The following is a 25,524-nucleotide window of genomic DNA, read 5'->3' as shown; positions in this document are numbered from 1 at the left end:
TGAGCAAAAAAGTGCCATGGTCGTAGCAGAGGAAGGACAAGCAGTCTTTTGGGGAACTTTGTGTTGTGGAGGGGCCCTTGCCAATTTACTAAGAATTCCACCTCTTGCATTGCAGTGGAACCTCCTTAGGAAGGTCTCATGTTTTTTCCCCCTGCTCCTCTGCCAGAAATTCAGATTCATCAGACCTCTGTTCTGGTGGCAATTGGTGGCTATGGGGCCCAGGCATGTGTAGGTCCAAAGTGGATCTCTTGTCCTGAGAGAACCTAGGAGGCAGCAGGGTTTGTGTGTGTGTGTGTGTGTGTGTGTGTGTGTGTGTACACACATGCGTTGTCCTGAGGGACCCCCATCTCCAGCTCCATGGAGATGGCCCAAGACAGGGGCCTGTTCCCTCCACTTCCTGACCTGTGTTACGTGACATTCCTTTAGGAGGCTCCAAGCCAATGTACCTTTTTTTGTAAACTCCATTTTTAAGCAGCCTGAAGCTTTCTATTGATCAGATGAAAGCCTTAAATCCTAGTTTCTCAAAAGTTCTACATTCCTGGTCATGATTTTCCTCGCAATGACTTTGTGTAGCAGCTGAGTTTCATAGATGAGGAAGTCGGGGCTCGGGAGATTAAGCGTGTCCCACGCAGCTGCTCAGGGTGGGGTGGGAGTTGGAGCCATGTCTCTGGGCTCCTTCCACTTGCCATGGCACCTTTCCGAGTGCAGCTCACCTCCCTCTCTATTTCACATGACCTTTGTTAGTCACTCTTGGTGATGGTTTGAAAACTTTGCTGCCCCCCACCCCCCCAACCATCCCCTAGCGCCTTAGGCTCTGGTGTGGACTTAGAGCCTTGCTTCCAGCTGGATCCCTCTCTAGCCAACTGGCTTCTTGCTCCCGGACCCTGTGTAACCACCCGGGAAAACCAAAGACTAATGTCTGGCTTCTTTTCTTTTCTTTTCTTTTCTTTTCTTTTCTTTTCTTTTCTTTTCTTTTCTTTTCTTTTCTTTTCTTTTCCTTTCTTTTCATTTCTTTTCCTTTCTTTTCCTTTCTTTTCCTTTCTTTTCCTTTCTTTCTTTTCTTTTCTTTCTTTTCTTTTCTTTCTTTCTTGCAGGCCTCATATCTTTATCCACAGCTTTGTGGGTTTGTTAGAATAGGAAGTGAAGTACTTCCTATATATGCTTTTGCCATGCTGTGTCAAACTCATGTGTCTCCTGGCCTTCAGATCAGGGCGCAGATTTATCATGCCAAATCAGATTCTTCTCTTTTCGTGTCAGCCACAGAAAGGCGTCCACAACGGTGGTTCCATTAAGCTCTTGACATTCTGCTGCAATGTCCATTTTGGAAATCCTGCTTCTTTCTGCGCCCTCCTTTCCCCCCCTGCCTGCCCCCTCCCCCTTCTGAAGTTTGGGAGACTGTTCCAGATTTTTGAAGGTTAGCAAGCTGGATATACGAGCTGAGAAACTATCTGGTAATGATAAGGGGCAGAAGTGAGCCAAACGATTTCCTGAATGTTCTGCAAGAGGACTTGGATGCAGGCCAAAAATAGGAAAGTCTTTTTTTGATGTTCAGGTTGGAAAGACTTTTCCCTTGTCCCTAAAATTTTAGATTTGCTGCTTGCTCCGGATTCAGAAAAACATTCCTCTAGCCCCGTTACTGTGCTGTGTGAATTTAGCCTGTTTTACTGAGCTTTGTGTGTTTTTTTTTCTTTTAAGAAACCAAATTATAGATTCACACATGCTTATTAATTTTATTACCGATTCCATCATGCTTCTATACTGCTTTATAAACCAATAATTAATTGTAGGCCAGTAATAAAAAGTTTAATAGCTACATGACCATTACCATAACCCCAAGACTCAGGGAGTGTGAGGGAACTAAGGTATATTTCAAAAGTGTGTGGCTTTGTGGCAGTACATGTGAAGAAGAGGGGTGCATGGGGCTGTTTTGTGTTGGAGGGAGGGAACTCAAGTTTTCTAAGATTTTTTTTTTTCTCTAGGAGGTTGGGCACATCTTACATTGTATAACTGAATTTTATGTCCTTTACTTTAGACATTAGCAGTTTTAAAAATGAGAGAAACCCAAGTTCTATTTTGCAAGATATTGCAGTTTTGCAGATATTCAGTGATGACAGTTACGAAAACCTGAGAGGTGTCCCAGGAAGACATTACCCTCAAATAATTTACACATTTTGTCCAGTTGTACCTCTCTGGCTTTTTCTTTGGAATTTTCTTTCTTTCGGACAGACATATCGACCTCGTTCAGAGGAGATGGCCTTGCGTTTCTTCATTAAGCTTTCTGAACTCTAGGCAGTTGTGTTGGCCAGCTGGCTTTGCTTCTTCATTGCTGCCCGTACATGGGTTTATTCTTGACCAGGATGGGTTCTGCCTGTGGCATTTGCTGGAGCAGTATTGGGAAAGTAGAAATGCCTTCCTGTCTCTGGCTTGGTTGACAGTATGCTACTTGTGTGCCTCTTTCTCGCTGGTAATCTGCCAACACCTTTCAGGATATTATGAAATTTAAACCAAATGAGGTTAAAATGGAACCTCTGTGCCACTGGACAGACACCGACTGACTTTCGGCAGAGGCCGTGGGATTGCAGTCGGGGCCAGACAGTTTTAAGCGTCCTTTAAAGGGAGGACTCAGCCTGTGTGCTCAGTTTTTATGGTGAAATTAATTGTCCATGTTTAGGGCATATTTCAGGCTCAGAATTCACTTTAAAATCAGAGACATCTTAAAGTCATTTGCCTTGTGTGTGACTTCTGCCCCTGCTCCCCGCTGGATCTGCAGGAGTGATGGCACGGTGTTTCTGAGCTCCTGGTGACACTCTTGGACTCTGGGTTTGGGTGTGAAAGGGCTACTCGCTGCCGAGCTAAGTGCTCACTTTGAAGGAGAGTGAATCAGAGATGAGTCCCTTCTCCATGAAGTCCTCAACCGGCTCCACAAGTGGGGTGAGGGTAGCGCTGGGAAAGGGGGCTAAGGGGATTGATATCCTTTCCTTAGAAACCACTGGGTGAGGGAAGAGAGGTTGCAGAAGGTGGCACCTTTGGCATTTGGCCATTCAAACTGTGCAAGAGGGCAGCAGAAGTGGAAAACGAGGAGAACTTGAGTTCAGAAAGTTACAGTCTCTTGGGCCATGTGGCACGGGGCAGCCTAGATCTTGCACAGGTTCCTTCCCAGCGTTTCCGCAGGTGGATTCGCTTACCCTGGGAATCTCCGTGATGCGGAATCTCTCATTTTAGTTCTGTGGGGTGTTTTGTCAGTTGTGGCATTGTAATTGAAACTATTTTCTGGGAAGTTAAAAAAAAAACTTTTAAGAATTAAAAATAAATGAGGCAATTCACGTTGGTGGTTAAGCACTTGCCCTTGGAGCTGAGCTGGACTTGGCACATTTCATAACTGCGTGACGTTGGGCAAGGAGCTTGATATTCTGAGCCTTGGTATCTTTGGCTCCCAGGCCGAGGTGCTCGGAACAGTGGAAGAAGGGTGGGGTGGCTCTGCTGGGAGAGCTGTGCTGTGCTGCCATCCTGGCCCACTGCAGCTTTCTTCCTAGTGGCCCAGGGGCTGTGGTCATCATTCTGGGAGGGGAGGCCCTGACTGCCCTGTGTGGCTGGGGACACCTAAGGAGATCCAGCATTGTGTGTGGGGCAGTGCTGGTGCTGTGGCATTACAGCTGTGGATCATGGGGGACTTTCTGGGTCTACGTGTGTATCTAGAAGTGTCAGGTGTGCATTGAAGTAAATTTAAATTTTTTTGAGAGTGGGAGGGGGAAGTTGGCCTACTGCATTTTACACACTGGAAAATGCGGTAGAATGGCAAGGACCTTACTTACCTTTGCTAATTTTCAGAGCCAGGGTTCTCACGCAGATGGTGGTGTGTCCAGAAGAGCAGTTCAACTGGGAATTGGCTGCCTCCTCTGAGGATGTTGGCCGAATTTCGCAAGGCTAGTGGGCAGGGCTGCTGGATGCTATTTCCCATTGACCAACTGCTTCCTTAGGCCTTTGCGGGTCTCCCCATTCCACCTCCTTGTGTCCTGTCATTTCCCTCTGAGGGGCTGGAAGATAGCATAGAGCCACAGTGACCTAGAAGACTTGATACTGCTTTGAGTGATACAGATTCAAGGAAATGCCCACTGGGCTTTCACACCTGACTTGATGCAGGAGATCTTTGTGTAGCAGATATATTTAAAACACACACATGAGCACTGTTGTGAGGGTGTGTGTGTGTGTGTGTGTGTGTGTGTGTGTGTGTGTGTGGAGTACATTTCTACGTGGCTTGCAAATACTTTTTTCCAGAAGTTTGGTAGTATAGATTAGAAACATGCTCTGGCCATTCCTTCATTTTTACGTGAGATGATGAAGAACTCTACACCCAGGTATTTGAGGTTGGGATTGTGAGTGGCATTGAAGGTGCCAGCATGGAGGGTCTATTCTGTGGTAAGTGGTTATATCAACCCCCGGCAGAAAGCCAGCACTCAAATACTTTCATAGGATCCTCTTTACTCCTCATTCCCATAACCACTGATCGTTTTGTTAAGTCTTGACTAAGTATCAAATGCAAATAGAGAAAAGAAAAGAATATTGAATAGAGCAACATTTTTCTTTCTAGGGACACTGATTAGATAAGACAGTATTCCCCAGTTTCTTTTTTTCATCTCTTTTCTGCTCCTGAAACACACACTCTTTACAGCTACCTTATTTAAATATCACTTCTGCAAAATCAGCAGTGGATTTCTGTTGTAAGAAAAGCATAGCATTTTAGGTCCTATGTGGATTTCCTAGTTGTTGATTCATTCTAAAATGATACCTCTATGTACCTCTCTCATATACTTAGGATTGGGAAACACTTTCATGATGCCACTATTAAGGTTTTAGATTCAATGTCTAGTATCCCAGAAAAACATAGTCATGGCTCTTGAATAAGAGATTTAGCTATAATTAATAGAAAAGTTTTACTAGTACTCTGCAAATAAAATCCCTAGCTTAACATTTTAAAATAAGATCCACAGTGTCTTTGGCCTTCCTTTGTTTCAAGCACAAAATCAAAACTGCCTCGTTGAATCTGTGAAGCCCCCAGTGTAGGGTGTAGTCGGCTTTCCTCATCTCCTTGACCTCACCCACCTTGCTGCCCCCACACTGCCCTCTTTTCCATCAGGGTGCTAAGTCCTTTTTTCTGCAGGGCCCAACAGTGGCTAATCTATCTTCTGGAATATGCTTCCCACCATCTCTTCCCCTGAGTTGCCCCTTTTTCGTTGTTCGAGTCCCCGGGCACATGCTATCTCAGAAGACTTGCCAGTCTAAAGTAGGTCCTTGCTCATTTCCTAGTACAGGCGATCTTGTTTTTTTGCCGGGAGCGCTCAGCGAAGTATGTGAATTTATGTACCTGCTTATTTTCTGTAGTCCCCTGGAGCACACGCTCCAGGGGGGCAGGGATTTTCTGGTTGGCTTTGATCATCGATGCACCCCTCAGTGCCCCTGCAGGAAGTACTTAAATATTTGTGAAGCAAATGAATAAAGGTTAGTGAAGGTCAAAGGAAACAGGCCTTTATTGATGACTTTCTCATGCCTGGGAATACTTGGGTTATTTTCTTTTGCCTTTAGCCTTCCTGACTTTAGGAGATAAATCTAAAGGGTTGCTGATAAAGCAGCTGAATTCAAAACTGGTGGTTGCCAGACGGAAGAGGGGTAGGGGGATAGGTGGAGGGGAGTGGGAGGACTCCAGTTCCGGAGTGAAGAATCACGGGGATAAAAGGCCTAGCCTAGGGAGTTTGTGGTCAGTAGCCTTGTAGGCTGGCGGGCAGGGGCTGCACTTGTGAACACAGCCTAAGGAGTAGAGATATTGAATCACTATGTTGCACACTTGGAACTAAGGTAACACTGTGTCAGCTATACTTGAAGAAAGAAAAAGAAAAAAGAAACATAGTTCCATGGTCACTGCTATGAGCCTGGCTTTACCGCAAGGCCTGTACTGCGAGGCCTGCACTGTGCCCAGCACAGCAGCCTGTTTTTCAGGTTTTCCAGTAGTGGCTGTCAGAGCCTTCTAGGGGAGCATCCTGCCACCCTGCCTGAGTGCTTCCGTGTGCTTATGTCCCTATGCTTCCCCGGTAAATTCAATCATCCCCCAGCCCTAAATTCAGGAGAATGCTTGGCTCCTTGCCAGCCAACAACCCTACTTTTGGGGCTCCTCCCTTACTGGGGAGGAGGGGAGGGAGAGGCATATTGCCTGGTGTTCTGTGCTCTGTGCGGGCCTTTGTCCTGAGGCTCTGTGGAAATGGGGCCCTGGGAAGTGCGCTGCTATGCCTGGGAGCCATGCCTGGGAGCCTGGAGCCTAGTGCTTTCTAAGTTCTGTCCTCGAGGTGGTATTGCTTTGGGGGAGATACACTCCTGCTACACTTGAGTGGTCTCAGAGCTTAGCAACCTCAAGCACCCCCCCTTCACCCCCCACAACTCCTGACTAGGCTGAACCTAAGCAGTTCATATTTAACTTCTCTTCAGGGATGCTATTGAATTGATACAGTATCTTTGCATTTTGCAAAGGAGCTTTTTAGTCAACTTTCCTCATTTCCTGTCTTTAGCTTTGCTGAGGATATGACCCCTATTTTACAAAATGGACAAAACATTCTCCCCAGGAAGAGTGGAGGATTGAGAATAATTGTTTTGACAGAACTGACAAACCATTATTTTGTCCCAAGTATGCATGCAGATCGACTCCTTAACAATTACTAAGTATTTACTTTGCCCGAGGCTTGAACGGAGAGTGAGTTTTAATGCATGTTAAATGCTTGATAGAGTGGATTAAACTAAAGTAAATTTTGTCTGATTTTGAATCAGATAGTGGATCCATTGCACAAGTCTCTCTTGTCAGCTTGGGTCTCAACTGTGGCCGTAAAAGGTAAAACCAGAAGAGAACTATCTTTCATGCTGTAACTAGTTTTTATATAACATAAAGTTAAAAACGGTCCTTTGGTTTTTCAGCATTCCAGTGTGATTGGAAAGGTTACTATCTTATATTCAACATGATTCTTGAGTAGTTACTTATGTGAGTTGATATTCTTAAATTAATGGTAGAATTTTTAAGTATTTTGATGATGGTCAGTCTTGTGGCAGCTCAGGGTGGATGGAACCAGAGCGAGGAGGTATTTAGTGGTTTCTGCCCTGGCTTCTGTTCAACGTAACATAGTTTGCGTTTAGATTTTTGGCGAATGGAAGTATGTCTTCTAGGTTGTGGTAGTCCTGGAGTAAATGGCTTGCATGTGAAACTAGGGAGAAGTTTAATTATTGGCAGATCAGTGACAGTGACAAATTGTTTTTCTTCCTTTCTAGTTATACATGGGAAGCTGTTGATACCAAAAATAACATGCTTTATAAGATCAACATCTGTGGAAACATGAATATTGATCAGTGTGGATTTTCAAGTGCTGTTTGTATGTATGACGTGAAGACAAACAGCTATCGTTCTGTGGGTAAGTACAACTACCCTTAAATCACTGAATGTACAAGATCCCAATTTTTAAAAAACGACTCTAGCTATCTACATGCAGGCTTATATATTGCTTATAATATATACATTTCATGTTTTTGATGGTTACAAGTGGTAACAATTTAAATGTGTGCAACATGAGATTAAATTAGATTACTTCCATCTAGTGGAATAGTAATCATGAAAAATCATGAAGAATTATGCAACTTTCTATTCATTAGTATGGAAGGAGGTTTCCTGGATGACTCTTCTTGCCCTCTCATGTTTTTCTTGAACCCAGTCTTTACCTTTCTCCCTCCTTCACACTCATTTCTTCCAGTGCTCAGTCCCTCTTCACCCCCTCCTACGATTCTGCTTTATTCTGTGCTTGAGTCTCAGGCTGTCAGTATTTACATGGGATCAAAGATGGTCATTGGTTTTAAGCTTACCTTAAAAATTTAATGGTCCTAAGGACTGCCAATCCCAGAGGAAAAAAAGTGCAAACTTTCATTTCATTTCCCCAGATGCCCTCTTTTTGGGTTAGGATCCCTTTCTTCTGGTGAGGATGATGGGTTCAAGTTGGCCAAGAGTGGCAGGCCTACTGAGTTATGTGGAGCAGGCAAGGGGGAGATGCATAAAGGATGGAGGCGGAGGGCAGACCTAAAAGCAGTGGGTATTTCCCTGGGTTTGGTGGCATGAATGTCTGTGGTGACCTTTGACCAGCGCAATTTGAACAGTAAGATGTGATGGTGAAGGATAGTCATGAAGTGAAGATGTGTGTGGTAGCTGGGAGAGGCTCCTGGGCAGGTTTTTGGAGTTTGGGAGGGTTGTCTTGCTGTGGTAGTTCTGTCTGTCATTTTGAATGAAAATTCCTAAACACGGCTAAAAAGGATTTTGAGGAAGTAACGTTTAGAGGGTTAAGAGTAAGGTCAGTGTGACAAGTGACTTCTCTTGGCTCCCCTCTCTCCCGACAAGGGCATTGTCTAGACTAGAAACAGTGGTAAAAAGGAGTTGAGGCTCAGGACAGAGATCTGAGAAAGCACCAGGTTTTTCTGAACTCTTGGGTGGGACAAATTTCATTTTGTGTTCTGCTTAAAAACGTGCAAATGAGGTGGCCAACGTCCTGCTGTAGGACACAGGTGGGCCTGTTGGTCATTGTTCCTCAGATTTTCAGAGAGAGAAAAGGTAGTCTTCCTCTTAACTTGATTCTAATATTTGACTACAGTATTTCTGGCTGATGAAAGTACAGATGGACACTGGATGCAGATAAGTCACTAGGAGGATGATTTGTGAAGTTGGTGTGGCTGGACAGAATTTGAGAATAACCAAGTTGGGGTGGCTTTGAAAGCCAGGCAGGAGAATTGATATCTTCTGAGATGTAGGTAGTGGATCCATCATAGATTCTTTGTGACAGTAATGGGGGAGGTAATCCGGCAAAATGCCTTTTTTTTTTTGTTTTTGTTTTTAAGAAAGCTGGGTAGAATGGAATAGGAAAGGCTGGTTAAAGGGAAGAGGCCAAAGGTAACTAGAGGAGTTAAAAGCTAAGTTACAGGTTGATGTCACCTAGCAGTTTCTAGGCTCATTTTACTCACACTTTTCCCAGAGTTTCACACTCCTGAAGGGAGAGAATGGTGTGCTAGATGGTGGCTACTTCCCACACTGACCCACTTCTTCAGCTCAAGAGAGCAAACTCTCATTTAGAATGAATGCGAATGACCTTCCAGTAAGACAGTCTTGAGTCAGATCTAATTTTGCTAGTTTGTGTTGTATAATAGAAATAATGGAATTTGTTATTATAAATTTGGTTTCATAACTAAATAATAACTAATTTTTTGTGCATTTATGTGCCAGCCATATTTTTAAGTAAAATATCTTATTTAGCTCATTCACCAACTTCTTGAAGTACATGACTTCATTTTCTCTTGTTTTTATAAATGGAGAAACTGAAGCACAAAATGGATACAGAAGCTGGTTAGAGGTTGCACGATTATGGATTCGAATGTTGACAGGTGGACTCCAGAGCCTGGGTACTTATTCTGGGCTGGAGTCATAGGGTCATGTTGGACAGTTGCAGAGCTAAAATGGGAACCCTGATGGGAAATCTGAACTCCTGGCTGTGAGAGGACAACTGAGAAACTAACTTCTTATGTATGAACTTGCTAGAAAGGAAACAATGTGAATTTTGAAAACAGCCACAAAAATTGGAGCTCTCAATAGGTCAGAGGAATGGAAAAGCTATATAGCTGTAGTAGATTAAAATACATATGAAAACTTAATGTATAACCAAAAGTTGGGGTGCAGTTTCGCTATTTATCTGCTACAACAGCTTTAGACCTCTCCTTCATACCCTATAACAGAAATTTCATATCAGTTAAAATTAAAAGTAAAACGACAATAGAACATTGGGAAGAAACCTGGCAAAACAGAAATATAATCTAGGGGAGGTAGGAGTTTCTCTTAGTAAATGATAACGAAGACAGACAACCCGAGGAAAAATGGCAAAGTCTGAAGATAGGCAGTTAGTTCACAAAAGAAGAAATCCCATATGGTCAATACAACTTCATTAGTAAGCCAGGTGTAAATGCAAATCAAAGCAATAATGAAATCTCATTTTTCTTCTATCAAATTGACAGAAGTTTAAATGGTTGAATCAGAGAGTGTTGGCACAGAGCCTAGAAAGGGCACATGCCTGTATTGCTACAGGAGGATGGTTGTCTGTAACTCTTTTGGGAAGATCATTGTTGATAGGAGTTTTATGGTGCCCACAAAGGCTGTTTTTGTTCTTAGAAATGAATATTAAGGCCTCAACTTTGGTTTAAACAATACTACATTATTTTTAATTTAAAAAAAGTCATGTGTTCTTCCTTAGGCAAATTATATTGTTACAAATATCAGTCTAGCAGAGTTTAGCAATCATTTTTCTGGGACCTGTGAACATTTGGTTCTTTTTACTACCTAGTGGAGCCATCTTCACCACAGTTTAAGATGGTTTTTACATTTGACCTACATGATTTCCTTTTAAAGTGCTTCATATGTCTGATCAGACCATTAGAGCTTAAGTACTACTACTAATAATTATAAATTTAATAGTTTAAACATAAATATAATAAGCCTGAAGTTCTCTTAGGTGTTCTAAATACTGTGTCACAAGTTTCAATCAATTGCTCAGTTATAACCTGTGGATTGATTGCAGTCCTAACATTGAACATTGCCATTATGTAAAAATACTGAATATATTCACTTTCCTCCTGACATCCTAAATGTTAATTCTTTGGTCTTAATGTCATTAATCTTTCTGAGGGTTAAAAGCTGTAGATCTACTTCAGGAAGCCTGTTACCTGCCCACAGAACTGAGGTAACATACGCATCAGGAAAGACTGGTCATTGTGGTTACTTACCGCCAAAGCCTGGGGTTCTGATCGGCGTCTTGTTGGTGACCTGGATAGGACACAGAGGATCCCGTTGTAGTTGCTGCATCAGGTGACTTCATTTACTGTACAGAGGCTGGCCCCTGACTTTAGATGACATTGTTATTTGTTGATTCTTGTATGTGGTCAGAGAAATCTAGAACAGCCATTCCAGGTTGTTCACGGGGTTCAGTTTTGCATCTCTGACTCTTAAGATGTGAACATCTCTTTTCCTTTCAAGCCGTGTATTCTTTCCTTTTCTTAAAACCATGTAATTCTTTTGGTTATTTAAGATGATAATCTGGTTGAGACTTAGATATAATTTACGTCTCTCCTGATAGTCTGGCAATAGCTGTTAAATTTTAAAGCCTCTATTCCCATAACCTACTTTTGTAAGTCTTACCAGTAGAGGAATTAGCACTGTACACAGATTTTGATACACGGTAGTTTTTTTGGTAGCATTGGTAACTGTGGCAGATATGCTGGCACCACCTTACTGCTGGAAGGGTTCCATAAACTGTAGTATATTGTATTCTGATTCACTTGGTTAAGTCACATCTTAAAAGATACATGTATAAATTATATTTTGAAACAGCCAACATTTAATCATTTATTTATTTATAACAAATACTTGAATGACTCACTCAGCACTAAAACAGACAAAAATCCCTTTTCTTGTGGATCTTACATACTAATAGTGTTGTGGGGGACAGACTGAAATAGTGACTAGATAGTGCGCTAGAATGTGACAAGTGCTGTAAAAAAGAAAAGGAAGGAAAATCAGGAGTGCTGGAGGTCTCAGGAGTGTGTGTTCAAGAATATTAAAGGGGGTAAGTATCGCTGAGAAAGTGACATTTAAGCAAAGACTTGGAGTGGAGGGAGTGAGTCAGGTAGCTCTGAGGGGAGCAGCCAGTGCAGGGGACAAGGGGCAGTATTTGGGGAGGGTAATTGGTGGTAGCAAGAATAGAAATCTCTCTCTCTCTCTCTCTCTCTCTCTCTCTCTCTCTCTTTAAAGTGTTAATATAAAGAGGAGCAGAAAAATGAGGCAGCAGCTGGAGGGAAAAATTGGGTGGAGAGGATTCTTTTCTTCATTTGGTGAAAGAACACGTGAATAGTACACGTTGAAGGACACGACACAATAAAGAAAGGGAAGTGGGGAAGAGGGAAGCCTTGCTGGAGCACATTGGTGACTAGCACGGGGAGGGCTGCCTGCCTGCCTGACAGGCTCTGAGCGATGTGTTGGGGAGGCCCGGTGGCCGCACGGTGGGCCCTGAGGCTGCCTGCGAAGTCGGGATCGCCAGGGCTTGCAGCCTCAGCGAGGCCGAGTTGCGAGCTCGGCTGGGCTCGGCCGGGGACGCCGAGGGTTGCAGGCGAGGCCTGGTAGGCCTGGAGCGTGGCCTGGTCTGGCGGGCTCTGGTGAGTGCGGCCTGGCGCGCAGGGTCTGCAGGACCCTGCGCGGCCTGGCCTGTAGAGCGTGGCCGGGTCTGGCGGGTACGGGCGAGCGCGCCCTGGCGGGCCTGGTGCGCAGGGTCTGCAGGACCCGGCGCGGCCTGGCCTGTGGAGCGTGGCCGGGTCTGGCGGGTACGGGCGAGTGTGGCCTGGTGGGCCCCCTGGTGCGCAGGGTCGGGAGGACCGGGCGCGGCCTGGCCTGTGGAGCGTGGCCGGGTCTGGCGGGTCCGGGTGAGTGCAGCCTGGTCTGGCGGGCCCGGGTGAGCGCGGCCTGGAGGGCCCGGCCTGGAGAGCGCTGTCTGGCGGGCCCAGCGCGTGGTCTGGTGCACCCGGTGCGGTCTGGCGGACCTGGCCTGGAGACCGAGGTCTGGCAGACTCGCCACGGCCTGGCGGGCCCGGCAAGCGCGGTTTGGTCTGGCGGGCCCAGGCGAGCGCGGCCTGGTCTGGCGGGCCCGGCCGGGAGCCCGCGGTCTGGCGGGCCCGGCGCGCGCAGCCTGGTCTGGAGGACCCGGCCTGGAGAGCGCGGCCTGGAGGACCCGGCGCGGTCTAGTCTGGTGGGGCCCCGCCAACGCGGTCTGGTCTGGTGGGCCCGGGCGAGCTCGGCCGGGTCGGGCGGACCTGGCCTGGAGAGCGCGGACTGGAGGACCCGGCGCGGTCTGGCGGGCCCTGGTGAGCGTGGCCTGGCGGGCCTGGTGCGCAGGGTCTGTAGGACCCGGCGCGGCCTGGCCTGGAGAGCGCGGCCTGGTCTGGCGGACCCGGCCTGGAGAGCGCCGTCTGGTGGGCCTGGCGCGCGCGGCGGGGTTTGCAGGACCCGGCCTGGAGACCGGGGTCTGGAGGACCTGGCGCGCGCGGCCCGGCGCGGCCCGGAGGACCCGGCGCGGTCTGGCGGGCCCGGCGAGCGCGGCCTGGTCTGGCGGGCCCAGCGAGCGCGGCCTGGCCTGGCGGACCCGGCTTGGAGAGCGCGGTCTGGAGGACCGGGGGCGCGCGGTCTGGCGGGCCTGGCGCGGTCCGGCGGGCCCGGCGCGCGGCCTGGAGGACCCGGCGCGCGGTCGGGCGGGCCCGGCGCGCGGTCGGGCGGACCCGGCGCGGTCGGGCGGACCCGGCCTGGAGAGCGCGGTCTGGAGGACCCGGCGCGGCCTGGCGGGCCTGGCGGGCCTGGCGGGCCTGGCGGGCCTGGGCGAGCGCGGCCTGGTCTGGCGGGCCCGGCCGGGAGCCCGCGGTCCGGCGGGCCCGGCGCGCGCAGCCTGGTCTGCAGGACCCGGCCTGGAGAGCGCGGCCTGGAGGGCCCTGCGCGGTCTGGTCTGGTGGGGCCGCGCCAGTGCGGCCTGGTCTGGCGGGCCCGGCCTGGAGAGCGTGGTCTGGCGGGCCCGGCGCGCGGTCTGGAGGACCCGGCGCGGTCTGGCGGGCCCGGCGAGCGCGGCCCAGCCCATTTGGCGCCGTCCTCGGGGGCTGGCCGTGGGCCTGGCGTGCTGGCCGCGGCCCCGCAGTCCTCGCCCGGCGCTCGCCCGGGGAGGACGGCCAGGCTGGCCGGTGGCCGCGGTTGTCTGCCGCGGTCCGCTGCGGCCTCTCCCCGGGCCCGGGCCGGCCGCCGGGCGGAGCGGGCAGAGCAAGACGGCGAGGCGGGCAGGCGGCTGCGGTGCTGGTGCGGGCCGGCGCCTGCGGATGCCGGTGCCCCGTGCCGCGGCGGCGGAGGTCGGCTGGATCCCGCCCGCCCGAGGCCAGGGCCCTCCGCGGTTCCTTGTCGGGCGGGCCCAGCTGTTACGAGGAGCCCCGGGAGCTCTGGGCACCGGCACGGGCCGGCAGGGGCCGCCGCGTGGGGGGCGGGGGCGGGGGCGGGAGGCGGGGGCGTGGGGGAGGGTCTTCACGGCGGGGGGCGCGGCCTGTGGGCGCCCCCTTCTGGCCGCGGCGCGTGCCGCCTCCTGCCGCCTCCTGCCGCCTCCTGCCGCCTCCTGCCGCCTCGCCCGCCCTCCGCGGCTCCCGGAGCGCGGCGCTGCGGGCGCGCGTGGAGGCCCCGCCCCCGGCCCCGCCCCCGGCCCCGCCACGCCCCCTGTGGGCGGGGCCACGGCGCTGTCCGCGGGCGCTGTCCTCGGTCCCGGAGCCTGCGGGGCTGCTGCGCTCCCGGCCGACAAAGGGATTTCCGGATAGATCTCGGGAGTTTTAGGGCGAGCGATTCGGGCAGACCTTTGCGCAGTGGCGGGCGGGCAGTCGGGAGAAAGAGCCAGTGGGCGGTGAGCCTGGTGCTGCGGGGGCAGCTCCGGACCCGTGACTCCCTCTCCGCTGGCGCCTTGATTTTGACCCCTCCTCCTCCTCCTCTTTCTTTCTTGGAAAAAAAAAAAAAAAAGATCTCAGGTGTTTGTATCGAATTGGACCGTTGTATCGGCTCGTGATACAGTCCTAACTGGTCCGTGGACTAACCTTTTCCTGTTTTCTCCACTGGCTGTTCTGGGCGACGTAATGAGCCCCGTCCCTGATGAACCTAGTAATCTGGGAATAGCCAGGATCTGTGTGTCTCCCCCATCCTTAGCCTGTGTTTAAATTTTTCTTCCCTTTCTTTGTCTCTTTCTCAAAAGTCTGCGTGTGTGTGATTTTTTTTTTATCTTTATAGAAAATGTGTGCACATGCTATGTGTGATTTTCTGGGCCCTAGAGTGGTTAACAGCAATATCATGTTGCTAAAGATCCACCATGTTGTTACCTGTCACTGTGGTTTGCTCCTGTGAACTCTGATATAATGTTGTGTTGGCGCTCCCAAAGGTAGGTTGTCCACCCTTCTACTGATGGGCATTTGAGTTGTTTCCAGGTTTTTTGCTCATGCTTCATGTGTTTCTTGCTTTTTACATTTATGATTTTTGTATGTAAAACCACATATATGGGTACATTTATAGAATCATGTGTATGTGTGTATGTATGCGTATTGCATATATGTATGTACACATGCATATGGTCTTCTTTTGTGTGTATACCTGAGACTTGAATATGTAGCCCACGAGGTACATGAAAGTTCAATTTTAGGACCTAATGCCATGCTGAAGCAACAAAGGAGAGCTAGACCATTTCTCCTCCAACACTTGGTATTTAACTTGTGTCCGTGGAATGGTTGTAATTGGTATGTCATGTGGTCTCGGTGTGCAATTCCTTGATTACCAGTAGTGTTGAACATCTATCACTTCATATATTTACTGACATATCTTTCTTCCCTTTGGTGGCATCTTATCCATTTTATATTGAGTTATCTATTGCGTGTGACTGTTCTATCTCGCTAGAAGCCTTAGAATTTTCTCTTTGGCTTTGATATTAAAATTCACCGAGACATGACTAGTTGGTGGGTTTTCCCTTATCTCTTCATTTTGTGTGTGTGTGTGTGTTCCTTCAGTTCAGAGATCATTTTGTTTCACTTTCTAGTAATATAAAAACGTTTTTAATTATTCTTTTGTGTGTAAGTGTCTATATTCTTGGTGCCAGTTCTTTGCCAGCTCTGTATATCTCCCAGCTTATAATTAGTTTTTGTTTTTCTTAAGCTATTTTTTTAAAGAATGTAAACTTTTAGATTTAGGAAGTCAAATATACTGATAATTTTGGAGTTAATGGTTTTTAAGTCTTAAATATTTTTCTACATTAAGGTATGAAAGATACACTATTTTCTGAAGAAAGTTCTAAAGTTTGATTTGTATGTCTTTAATTGTTTTAGAGTTGATTTTCACATATAGTGATAGGTAGGGAAGGATCCAATTTTTATTTCTTTTTCATATAGGTTGTCATTTTGTTGTCAGTTCCTTTTATTGAGTAGTCTCTTTTTTGCCCTCTGATCTGTTACTGTCATATAGTAAGATTTGATTCACACATTATATCTCTGTGCCTCTGTTCTAATCTGCTTTCAGTTTATCTGTTCCTATACCAACGATCACTATATTGATGTGATGTAGACATATTATACTTCCGTTACCTACGGTGACATACCAGGCAAATGGTAAGGGTGCCGTAATCACCCTCGTGCCATTCTTAAGAATTTTGATTTTATAGCCTGTATGATAGGAAGTCATTGAACTTCAGCAGTTGAGTTAAATATTCTGATTTGTGTTTTCAAAGGTCACATTGGTTGAGGTATAGATTGGGTTGGGGGGTGATGGTGAGGGACAAGAGTGGAGCCAAGGGGACCGATCCTACGCTATCACCAGAGTATAGATGAGAGGTAATAGTGGTTTTAGTAGTAGCAGTAGTAGAGGTGGAGAGATGTGGATGGATTTGACATGGAGGTAAAACCATTAGAACTTTCTGATTTATTGAATGTGGTAGATGAGAGAAAGATAAGACTCACATGTAATGTATTTGGGGCTTGAAAAGCAACTGGGTGGATGGAGATGTTGTTCATCAGATGAGAATTCTGGGGAAGGGACAGTTTGTAAGCTTATAAGCTTTAGATGAATTATGTACCACTTTTAATTTGCTTATGCTTGGAGATGGCTTTATGGTTATGAATGTTTTATCACTGGTTCATGCTTTTCCTTTCCAAATAGGTGATTTTTCTTCAAAAACTGCAACCAGATCCCTGCTGGAATTCAGCACAACACAGAGTTGTAAGCAAAACCCAAGTCACAAAATCCAAAGTAGCATCACCTTCTTATGTGGGAAAACCTTGGTGAGTCCACAGCAAGTACTTTATATAATGTTCCTTTTGTTAAAAATGTTTGCCTGTTAGGCATTCTTGCTATAGTGTTTTTCCAGGAAGAATAAGTGAGCAAAGTTAAAAACACAAACAGAACCATCAAACCAGCAACCAAAACACCATCACCATTACGAACCAATATGTAAACAAACCCTACCCCATAGTTACAACTTTTAAGTGAAACTTGACCTACATCCTGTATAAAACTACAATTCAAGGTGATTAGTGTGTTTAAATTCAAAACACTGTTGAGTGTTTACATTGTAGGCCTATTTTTTTTTTTCTTTTTAAAACTTCTTTTCTTAGCATTTTTATCTTGGTAGTTTTTAGGGCAATGCATTTATTTTTTTAAAAAATTGTTTTTGTTTCCTCGTTTATATTAAATTGGAGAGACCAACATCTATCTAGGAGAAGTCTTGGCCAGTAGGTAATGGCCCCTAATCATACCTTTTTTGAGTGCAACAGCTTTGGAGCAGTTGCAAGAGGGCATCATTACTTAAAGCATGTTGTTTGTTCTTACTCGTCCATATTGCATGTGAGTTGTTGGTTTTAATCTCTGGTATTTAGAAAGGGACTTTCAGTAAATAATTGCTAGCTTTTAGGAGAAGCAATTTACATACAGATCCTGTGAATGTTCTCTAATCAGAGTAAGAACCCAAGTGTTTAGAAAAATAAGGTTGAGTGAGCTCGTGTGGGCTACCAGATTGCTTTAAAGTATCTTTTTAGAATTTGGTGCTGTGACTGTGGCATCTTCAGGCCCATTCTGTCTCCTCTGAAGAACTTTAAAAATAGAACTTAAAATTGTTAATTTTGGACCAGCCTGTCAGATACACTCTTGTCTATGTTGAAACCTTAGAAAACGATCTGTTTGTAGTGGTATGAAATATGGAGGTCTGTGTTACAGAGTAAGCTAGCTGCTGCTTTAATTTTAACTGATTTCCTTCAAGAATTCTGTATTCATCACACAAGAGCCAGAATTGCAAAGAACCCCCTAGATTTGCACACGGGAGTGTGGAGGTAAATTCAGTGTCACGTATCAATCACCCGGCAGCGCTGTGGTTGACCATTTTGGAGTCGACCCGGGTTGCAGTCTGTGTGGAGGGGCTTCCCTTGAGTGTGGGGGTGTCTAAAGCGAGGCTGGTGTGTGAACTCGGTCGGGTCCAGATGGGCCTCCGTCCTCAGCTTACAGGAAGTATGAGGTCACATTTTCTGGCTTTGATTTTGTTGGCATTTGGTTAAGAGAACATTTGGAGTTTGAGAGTGGAAGGGCTCCGAGGATTGCATCCCATGAGTTTACTGTGCTTGCATAGTTGGGGCAGTAGAACAGCTTTGGACCAGTTATACCAAAATTCCAACGTGATTTCACGAAGCTTTTGTCTCATAATTTCTGGGTTTGGGAACTTCTTGATGACCTTGATTAACTAAAACAGTTGGTGTCCTCCCTCCTCCCCCTTCTTCTTGCTGCTTTTAAAATTTTCATTAGCCCTTGCTGTTTCTAACTTTAAAGGGAGGGGGGAACCCTTACAATATGCAGTATGGTAACTTATTTTTAATTTTTTTTAAATAGGGAACTCCTGAATTTGTAACTGCAACAGACTGTGTGCATTACTTCGAGTGGAGGACTACTGCTGCCTGCAAGAAAGACACATTTAAAGCTAAAAAAGAGGTAACAAGGGGACTCAAAGTCATGTGCTTTATAAAGGACATTCTGAGACCCTTAAGAATTGAAATCCTGGCCCAAACCTGTTGGGGTGAAAATCTTTTTTAGTTTTCAAATTCCATTTGAGTAGAGATACCATGTGATATAATTGTTAAAATGTGGCTGGGTGGTTTTTATTTTTAGGACAGGGCATTTAAAATCACAGGATGTGATTGGATGTAGACTGGCTCACTGTCTACTCAGTTAGTTCTTGGTTTCTGGTGCTGTGCAACCCAGTGGCTGACATGGTTGAGCTTGTGTTTATATTATTCACTCTCCGTACTGGCACCCATCTCCTCGGCCTTGGAGTGGCTTCTGGATGCATTGTGAGTCTAGGCCAGGTGTCCCTAAGCCATTCAGTTCTTTGCTGTTCACCTTGGAGACTAGATGTCTCCTGGAATTCCTTCTACTCTTTTCCTGGTGTTTGGTCAAGTCATCTTTGGTGATTAATGAACCATCCTCTCCCCGGGCCCAGGGCCTCTGAGGTTGGCTCCGCTGTATGGCGTTTCCCCTCTCACCACCTCAGGTCTGAAAGTGGTTTTCTGTGCTGGCTTAGACGACAGGCTTTATGGGTTGGTTATTCTCACATCACTCCATTAGTTTTATGTTCTGAAGGGTTGATTTCAAAGACTCTTTTAGGATCTAGGAACTGAAAATGGGAGCAATCCGTTATTTTCACTGATGGCCCAATACGATGTCATTTAAGAAGGGTAAAAAGGGAGGAGTTTGTTTTTAAAAAATAAAGCTAAATTAAGTTATAAATAATAAATGATCAGTGGTTTTTCAAATGTGGCAGTTTGATACGGGAGTAGAAGAGGCAAAATGTTGCCTCCCGGAAAAGAGCATAAGGAACATTCAGTGAGAAAGAAGTTTCAAGTGTGGAAAGGGTGAAGGTATAATATACGATGACACCGATCTGGAGGTGACAGTGTCAAATGAGACCTTGAATTTTAACACTTCGGTTAATGAGTCTCCTGGTATATGGTTAGTAGCAGGAAAAGCATCTGAGAACCACGGAGGGGTGTGCTTCCAGGTCTCCTGTGGGACCTCAGACCTCTCCGTGCCCCACAGATGTCCTCCTGGGCTCTGGTTCTCCAGCTCGGTAGTGAAACCCATTTTTCCTGTTTGGACTGAGCGTCCCGTTGCCTTGCTGCTTTGCTGAACTGACAGTTGTGTCTCCCACTACCTGGGGGGTGGATATTGCTTTGCAAAATAAATCCACAAATAGTTACTTGTTTTCTCTTTCTTTGTGTTGGAGGTCAGAAGTCACAGACTACAGCCCCTGGGCCACAGCCTGCCCCTTGCCCATGTTTGTACAGCCCTAGAACTAAGAACACTTTTTACATTTTTACAGGATTGTGAAAAAAGCAAAGAACAGCAACAAGAGAGACCTGTGTGACTCACAGAGCCTAAACTAATTTACTTTGTTGCTCTTTGGAGGGAAGTGAACAGGGGCCTCTTGCTCTAAATCAGTTTTTGGTATATGAGGCGAGAGAGATGGTCTGTGTGTTTTCTCAAAACAGTGACATTTAATTTCTCTTCGAAGCTGACCTAAAGATGCACAAGAAATGTGTGCTTTGTTCTCAGGGATACTCCCTTTAGGTCTGCGGGGCAACCGGGGCTCTTTATTCCTGCAGTTTTCATTTATTGAGGGCCTGTCGTGGGCTCAGAAGTAGGATTTTCATTAAAGTTGGAGAGGGCTCTTGCTTTTGGATAACCCACAGACTGAGGCCACAGAAGGCAAGTCCTCGCTCACGACCTGGGTCCGTTCTGCCTCAGGGACAGAGAAATTGAGCCGGGAGGAGCCGGAGAGCGTGGTTGCTGCTGAACAGCCGCCCGGCACCCCCAGCAGATCGAGAGGGAGCAGATTTCCTCTTGTCTGTCTTCAGCAAGATTTGGTTACATCGTTACACCTCGCAGGCTCTGGTAGCACTTCAAAAACTGTAGTAAATGTTTTATGTTAGAAAAAAAAAAAAATAAAGAAACCCAGATTTGGTTTAGTGTCCCTAGAGTCTTGATTTCTGCACCTCATTTCTGTTGTCAGTGGTTTTGTCCGATTTAGAGTAATTGGGCGGGCAAAGCTCGTGATGGTTCCAGACGCTGCCTTTACAGACTGCCCGTATAATGCTTGTTTAGTTGATTCTGGTAGGGTTGTTGTTGTGTGTGTTTTTTGTTTTTGTTTTTTAAGATAATAATTTCTCTAAAATATTTTGGACATACGTCCCCTTACCGTAGTGCTCTGGGGAACACAGAAAATTCAGGACTGACATGCTAGTGTTCTTACCAGAGTTACATAAATACAGTTAATATACGTACAGCACTAACTAGGTTGATTCACTGTGTGGTGTGTGAAGCTGGCAAACGACCTCCTTCCCCGGCGGCTACATTCCTGCTCTTATGAATGTCTCCATTGCTCTACTCAGTGGAGCAGGAAGTGGGGAGGACTTTCCCCAGGAGCCTTGACTGTTTTTCCGATGCATGCTCCAATTCTGTGGGGTGCTGTGTTAGGCGTGTCTTCTGTTCCTTCCTGGAGGAGAGAGCCGGCCAGAAGTTGCTAAAACTGCCTCGAGTGGGGGGTCTGTGGACCTTGCTTACTGGAATCTCTTTAAGTCTTTTGGTGAAATCGAGCTAGTTTAGAACTACGAGCTCTTTCACACGTGGTCCCGGCTTTCCTTCCCAGCCTGCTCCCTCCTCTCAGAGGCCTTGGTCTTGTAGCTAGAGACTTGCTCCTTGCATTGTGTCCCACACGCCACCCGGGTCAGGTCGCTCCCTGCTGGAGTTGATGTTTCTGTGTGATGATGGCAGACTTTACATTTGCAGGACATTGGAACCTGGTCCCAGTCTGCAGTAATACCTTTAATTTTGGTTGCTTTTCTGCAGGATGCAGTGTTAGGCTTGGTGCCTGGCTTTCTGACCTTGCTGGCTTTGTGTGCCTGTGCACCCCCCGCCCTGGGATAGACGCCAGCCTCTTCCGTCATCCTCGGGACCACTGATCCGCTGTGGATGTTGGGAGAGATTGCTTTAAGGGTCTGGTTGAAATGAGTTCATGAGTCCCCTGGGGCCGGGAGGAGGTGCCGGTTGACTCGATCCATTAGATCACTGTGAAATCGCTGAGAACCAGACTGCGGAAAAGGGTTAGTAGGTCAGAGCATTCCTGCAGATTTGATAGCATCTTTCTAAGAAAAACTTGTTAGCTAAATAGTAAGCAGTTAACTTTTGTTATATATTTAGATCTGCCTGTGAATAGCTTCAGTCTAACAGACAAAATTTTAGGAAAATCATCCTTAGTGATGAAACAAATTAGTTTGAAATGATTGCTGAGAACATGAAGTTTGGGATACCCTCTGGCAGGGTGATTAAAATGATAGTGTATTATTTTGGAAATAAGATTTAAAGGGATGTTTCCCTAAAGACATAGCAGTAGGTGGTGTTAACCACATGAGCAGGGTCTGTTTTATTCTTGAGCACATCTCTGGACTTGACTGCTTTGCCTTCAGAAATAGACTTTGTAAAGCATAGGCTCTTCCAACTGTGATGGGTTCCTTGAAATTTTAAAAATGAGAGGACAATGTCAGTTCATAGAGCTGAGAGATCATAAGTTGGAATCCAGTAAGGGCTGGATTAGATGACCAGAGGGGGAACTTGTCTTCATGTGTTACTAAACAGGTGTTTGAGGCACCCCTGTGAGGTTCTAGGCATTATCCTAAGCCCCTTGCTTGGGACTACAGGAGTGACTAAGTCCCTGTCTTCAGGGAGCTTACCCACTCGTGGGAGGAAGCTGACAAGTCAGCAAATGGCAGTGCCTGGAAATACACATCAGTGCTATGAAGGAACATCGCAGCATAGCCTGGCCCGCCTTGAACATGCTCAGGACACTTACATTAGCCTCTAGTTGGGCAGAATCATCTAGCACAAAGCCTATTCTGTAGTAAAGTGTTGAACATCTGATGTAATTTATTGAATGTAGTATGGGTGCAGAATCGTTGTCAGTGTGCTGTTTACCCCTGTGGTCGCCCACTGATGGAGCCGCTGCTGCCCAGAATCAGAGACAGGGTCCACCTGCATATCATCAGCCTGGAGACAAGGCTCAAATTCAAAATTCCAAGTATGGTTTCTACTGAATGCATATCGCTTTCATGCCATTGCAAAGTTGAAGAACCATAAGGTGAAGCACTGTAGGTCAGAGACCGTCTGTTGATCAAGGATTCAGAACTGACAGGACTTGCTGATGGTTTGGAAGGTAGAATGTTAGGGTCTAGGGTGATCTTAAGGTTTTAGCTTGAGCAGCCGGCTGAATGCTGAGATGGAGAACCCTGGAGTAAGAATAGGTTTTAGGGGAGAAATCAAAGGCCCATTTATTTTTTTAATTATTATTTTTTGGTTTATTACTTATTTTTTAATTTTTATTCAATATTAGTTAACATAAAATATATTATTAGTTTCAAGGGTAGAATTTTTTATATTTTATTCAATTTAGTTAACATATAGTGTATTATTAGTTTCAGGGGTAGAATTTAGTGATTCATCAGTTGCATGTAACACCCAGTGCTTTAAATGTTAAATTTAAGATGCTTTTGGGTATGTAAGTGATAATGGGAAATAACAGTAACAACAGTTATGTGGGCTTGATGGGAACTGCACCCAGAACTTTACAGACATTAACTCATTGAGTCCTTACAACAACCCTCTGAGCTATGACTGTTATTTCCATTTGACACATGGGGAAGCAGAGGCACAGAGGTCAGATTGGCTCATGGTCATGTTAAGTGTCAGCAACCAGAGTTTGGATCCAAGCATCCTGTCTCCAGAGTCTGCTGATAAACAAGATCTACTGTGGTTGGCTAGGAAGTCTGGAGTTGGGCAAGAGACATACATTTGGGAATCATTGGTTGCTGTCAAATGCCATGCAGGACATCACTAGGGGGATGGGTGTAGACAGGGAAATGGCCTGAGAAGTCAGGTGTGGAGTGCCTGCCTCTGCATTAAGAGTTAGAAGGGAGATGAGGAACGTTCCCAGGAGGATGAGAAGGAGCAGCCAGCAGGTGGAAGGAAACCAGGAGTCTCTAGGGGACCAGGCAGCAAAGGGAAGAACTGGGATGGGTGGTAGGGAAGGGCCAGTGGCATTTGAATGCCGCTGTGAGCAAGGCCAGGGGGAGGCTGAGAATGCACATCAGGTCTGACATCAGGTGGTCAGTGGTGATGTGGTGGGAGTGGTTTTGGTGTGGTGGGAACAGCAACCTCCCATGCCCACGTGCAGGAGAGAATGGAAGAGAAGGAAGGGGGGTGGATGAGGAGGAACCAGTCAAGTAATTTCACTGTAAATGGCAGATTTCTGGCATGAGGGCCATGGGCAGTGTAGAGGGGAGGGAGGACATCTGTAAGCTGGCAGTTACTATAGCATGCCAGTGGAGATGGGACAGAAGGGAGGGAAAGATGGTGGTGCTAAATGCAGAGCAGCTGAAGCTCTCAATGGCCTTTGCTTTGTTTCTTTTGTCTCCGGGTGATCTCATGGCCTCCCCTAAGCAGTGAAGACTGGTGTTAGATGACATTGGTCAGAGGCTCTGCCGAGCTGGTAGCCCAAGGAGGTGCATATTGAAGACTCACTTTTTCTCTTCTCTTCTAGGTGCCATGCTATGCATTTGATGGAGAGCTCAAGAAGCATGATTTAAATCCACTGATCAAGATTAGTGGGGGTTACTTGGTGGATGACTCTGACCCGGACACTTCTCTGTTCATCAACGTTTGTAGAGACATAGGTAGGTTTGGCAGTGGTGGTGGTGAAGGATTTCTTTAGAAGGCTTTAGTATCTTTGCCTTTCCACTGTTATTCCATTTGGATATCCATGTCCCTGAGTAGGTGCTCTAAGGAGGCAGGAAGATACTCTTTGTGCATAACCCCACCCCTCAGCGCCCAGTCAGTTTTGGTTCCAGTGCAGATTTTATGTAGTCTGTTGGTCCATTTCAGTGAGTTCTCTTTGCCAGACATTTTGATTCCAGGATTCTCAGGTAACTGACTTCCAGTGAGATGGTGGGAGAATGAACCCGGTGGGTGTGCTGGGCGCCCCAGACCTGCCACAGCATGCTGAGTCAGCCTTCCAGGGAGGGGCCGTGAGGAGGATGGCTTAGAAGCCGGGCGTTGTGTAACTTATGTCTGTGGGCTTTGAGTTGCAGGCCTGCCTGCGAAAGGGAGAGAAGAATGGTCGAGGGACCTTGGGAACTTGGTTGTGTTGCGTATTTTGGCCTAAGCCAACTTCTTGCCTGGCATTCTCCTTAGGTGCTAGAAGTGGTGGGAGAAGCTTGGGTGTCTTTGCTAAATGAACTGAAGACTGTAAATGATCTTTATCTAAATAGAGCCCTAAGGAATTTTACCAAGTCTCTGTTCTGTCAGAACTTTCTAGAACCTAGCTTTATGTGTTTTTTCAGGGCTAGGGGTTGTTAGTCCCGTAGGCCAAGACTTTCCATTACTCTAGCAGCAGTTGTGTCACAAGTCAATCTTGCTGGTAATTAGCAAATAAAAAGATCATTTTTAGTGTTTTCTTTATGTTCCTGTTTCTCACATAGTACATGGAACTTTGGCCTTAGGAAAGTTTGGAAAAAACACTAAAAATAAACTCAGTACAGGAGGGTGTGGCTGGGTGGTAGGTACAGGAGTTTACAGTGATTCTTTGAATTGTACAAGTACGTTGTGTACCATTTTGATTATTTCTTAACAGTTTTAAAACGTGAGTATACGACATACGTGGTTCAGTAAAAGTGACCAGTGATAATCTTAGATTTTTTTGTGTGTGTGTCAGCTCTTTGCATCATTCTTTTTTTCTCCAAGGACAGCTTTTAATGTTCTTTTGGAAAAAAGCGGGGAGACAAAGTCTG

General features: G+C 46.4%; 1 protein-coding gene and 1 long non-coding RNA gene across 4 annotated transcripts in view; one reads left to right on the top strand and one right to left on the bottom strand.

The window, feature by feature from the left end:
- The window catches only part of IGF2R (insulin like growth factor 2 receptor), a 99,950-nt gene that overhangs the window by 11,906 nt on the left and 62,520 nt on the right, over positions 1-25,524 (top strand). Inside the window, exons 1-5 of one of the 3 annotated variants that reach the window (XM_072766805.1) lie at positions 11,993-12,261; positions 16,172-16,260; positions 16,808-16,929; positions 18,524-18,622; positions 24,279-24,411. Coding sequence is in view for 1 of the 3 variants with exons in the window: in XM_072766793.1 (XP_072622894.1) it covers positions 7,303-7,442; positions 16,808-16,929; positions 18,524-18,622; positions 24,279-24,411 (494 nt within the window). In the remaining 2 variants the exon portion in view is untranslated. Of the gene's footprint in view, positions 1-7,302; positions 7,443-11,992; positions 12,262-16,162; positions 16,261-16,807; positions 16,930-18,523; positions 18,623-24,278; positions 24,412-25,524 lie in introns of those variants that run through there. The other 2 variants (XM_072766793.1, XM_072766801.1) reach the window with 2 other exon arrangements.
- LOC112935140 (uncharacterized) lies at positions 1,711-11,335 on the bottom strand. Its single transcript, XR_003238121.2, has 3 exons — positions 10,837-11,335; positions 3,813-4,034; positions 1,711-3,270 (listed from the first exon to the last, which is right to left on the bottom strand). It is a non-coding gene; the product is annotated as an uncharacterized lncRNA (long non-coding RNA).

This window comes from Vulpes vulpes, chromosome 1 (assembly GCF_048418805.1).
Source record: "Vulpes vulpes isolate BD-2025 chromosome 1, VulVul3, whole genome shotgun sequence".
NCBI lineage: Eukaryota > Metazoa > Chordata > Mammalia > Carnivora > Canidae > Vulpes > Vulpes vulpes.
Note: the sequence above shows the minus strand (reverse complement) of the source record. Positions and strands in the feature narration are given on the sequence as shown.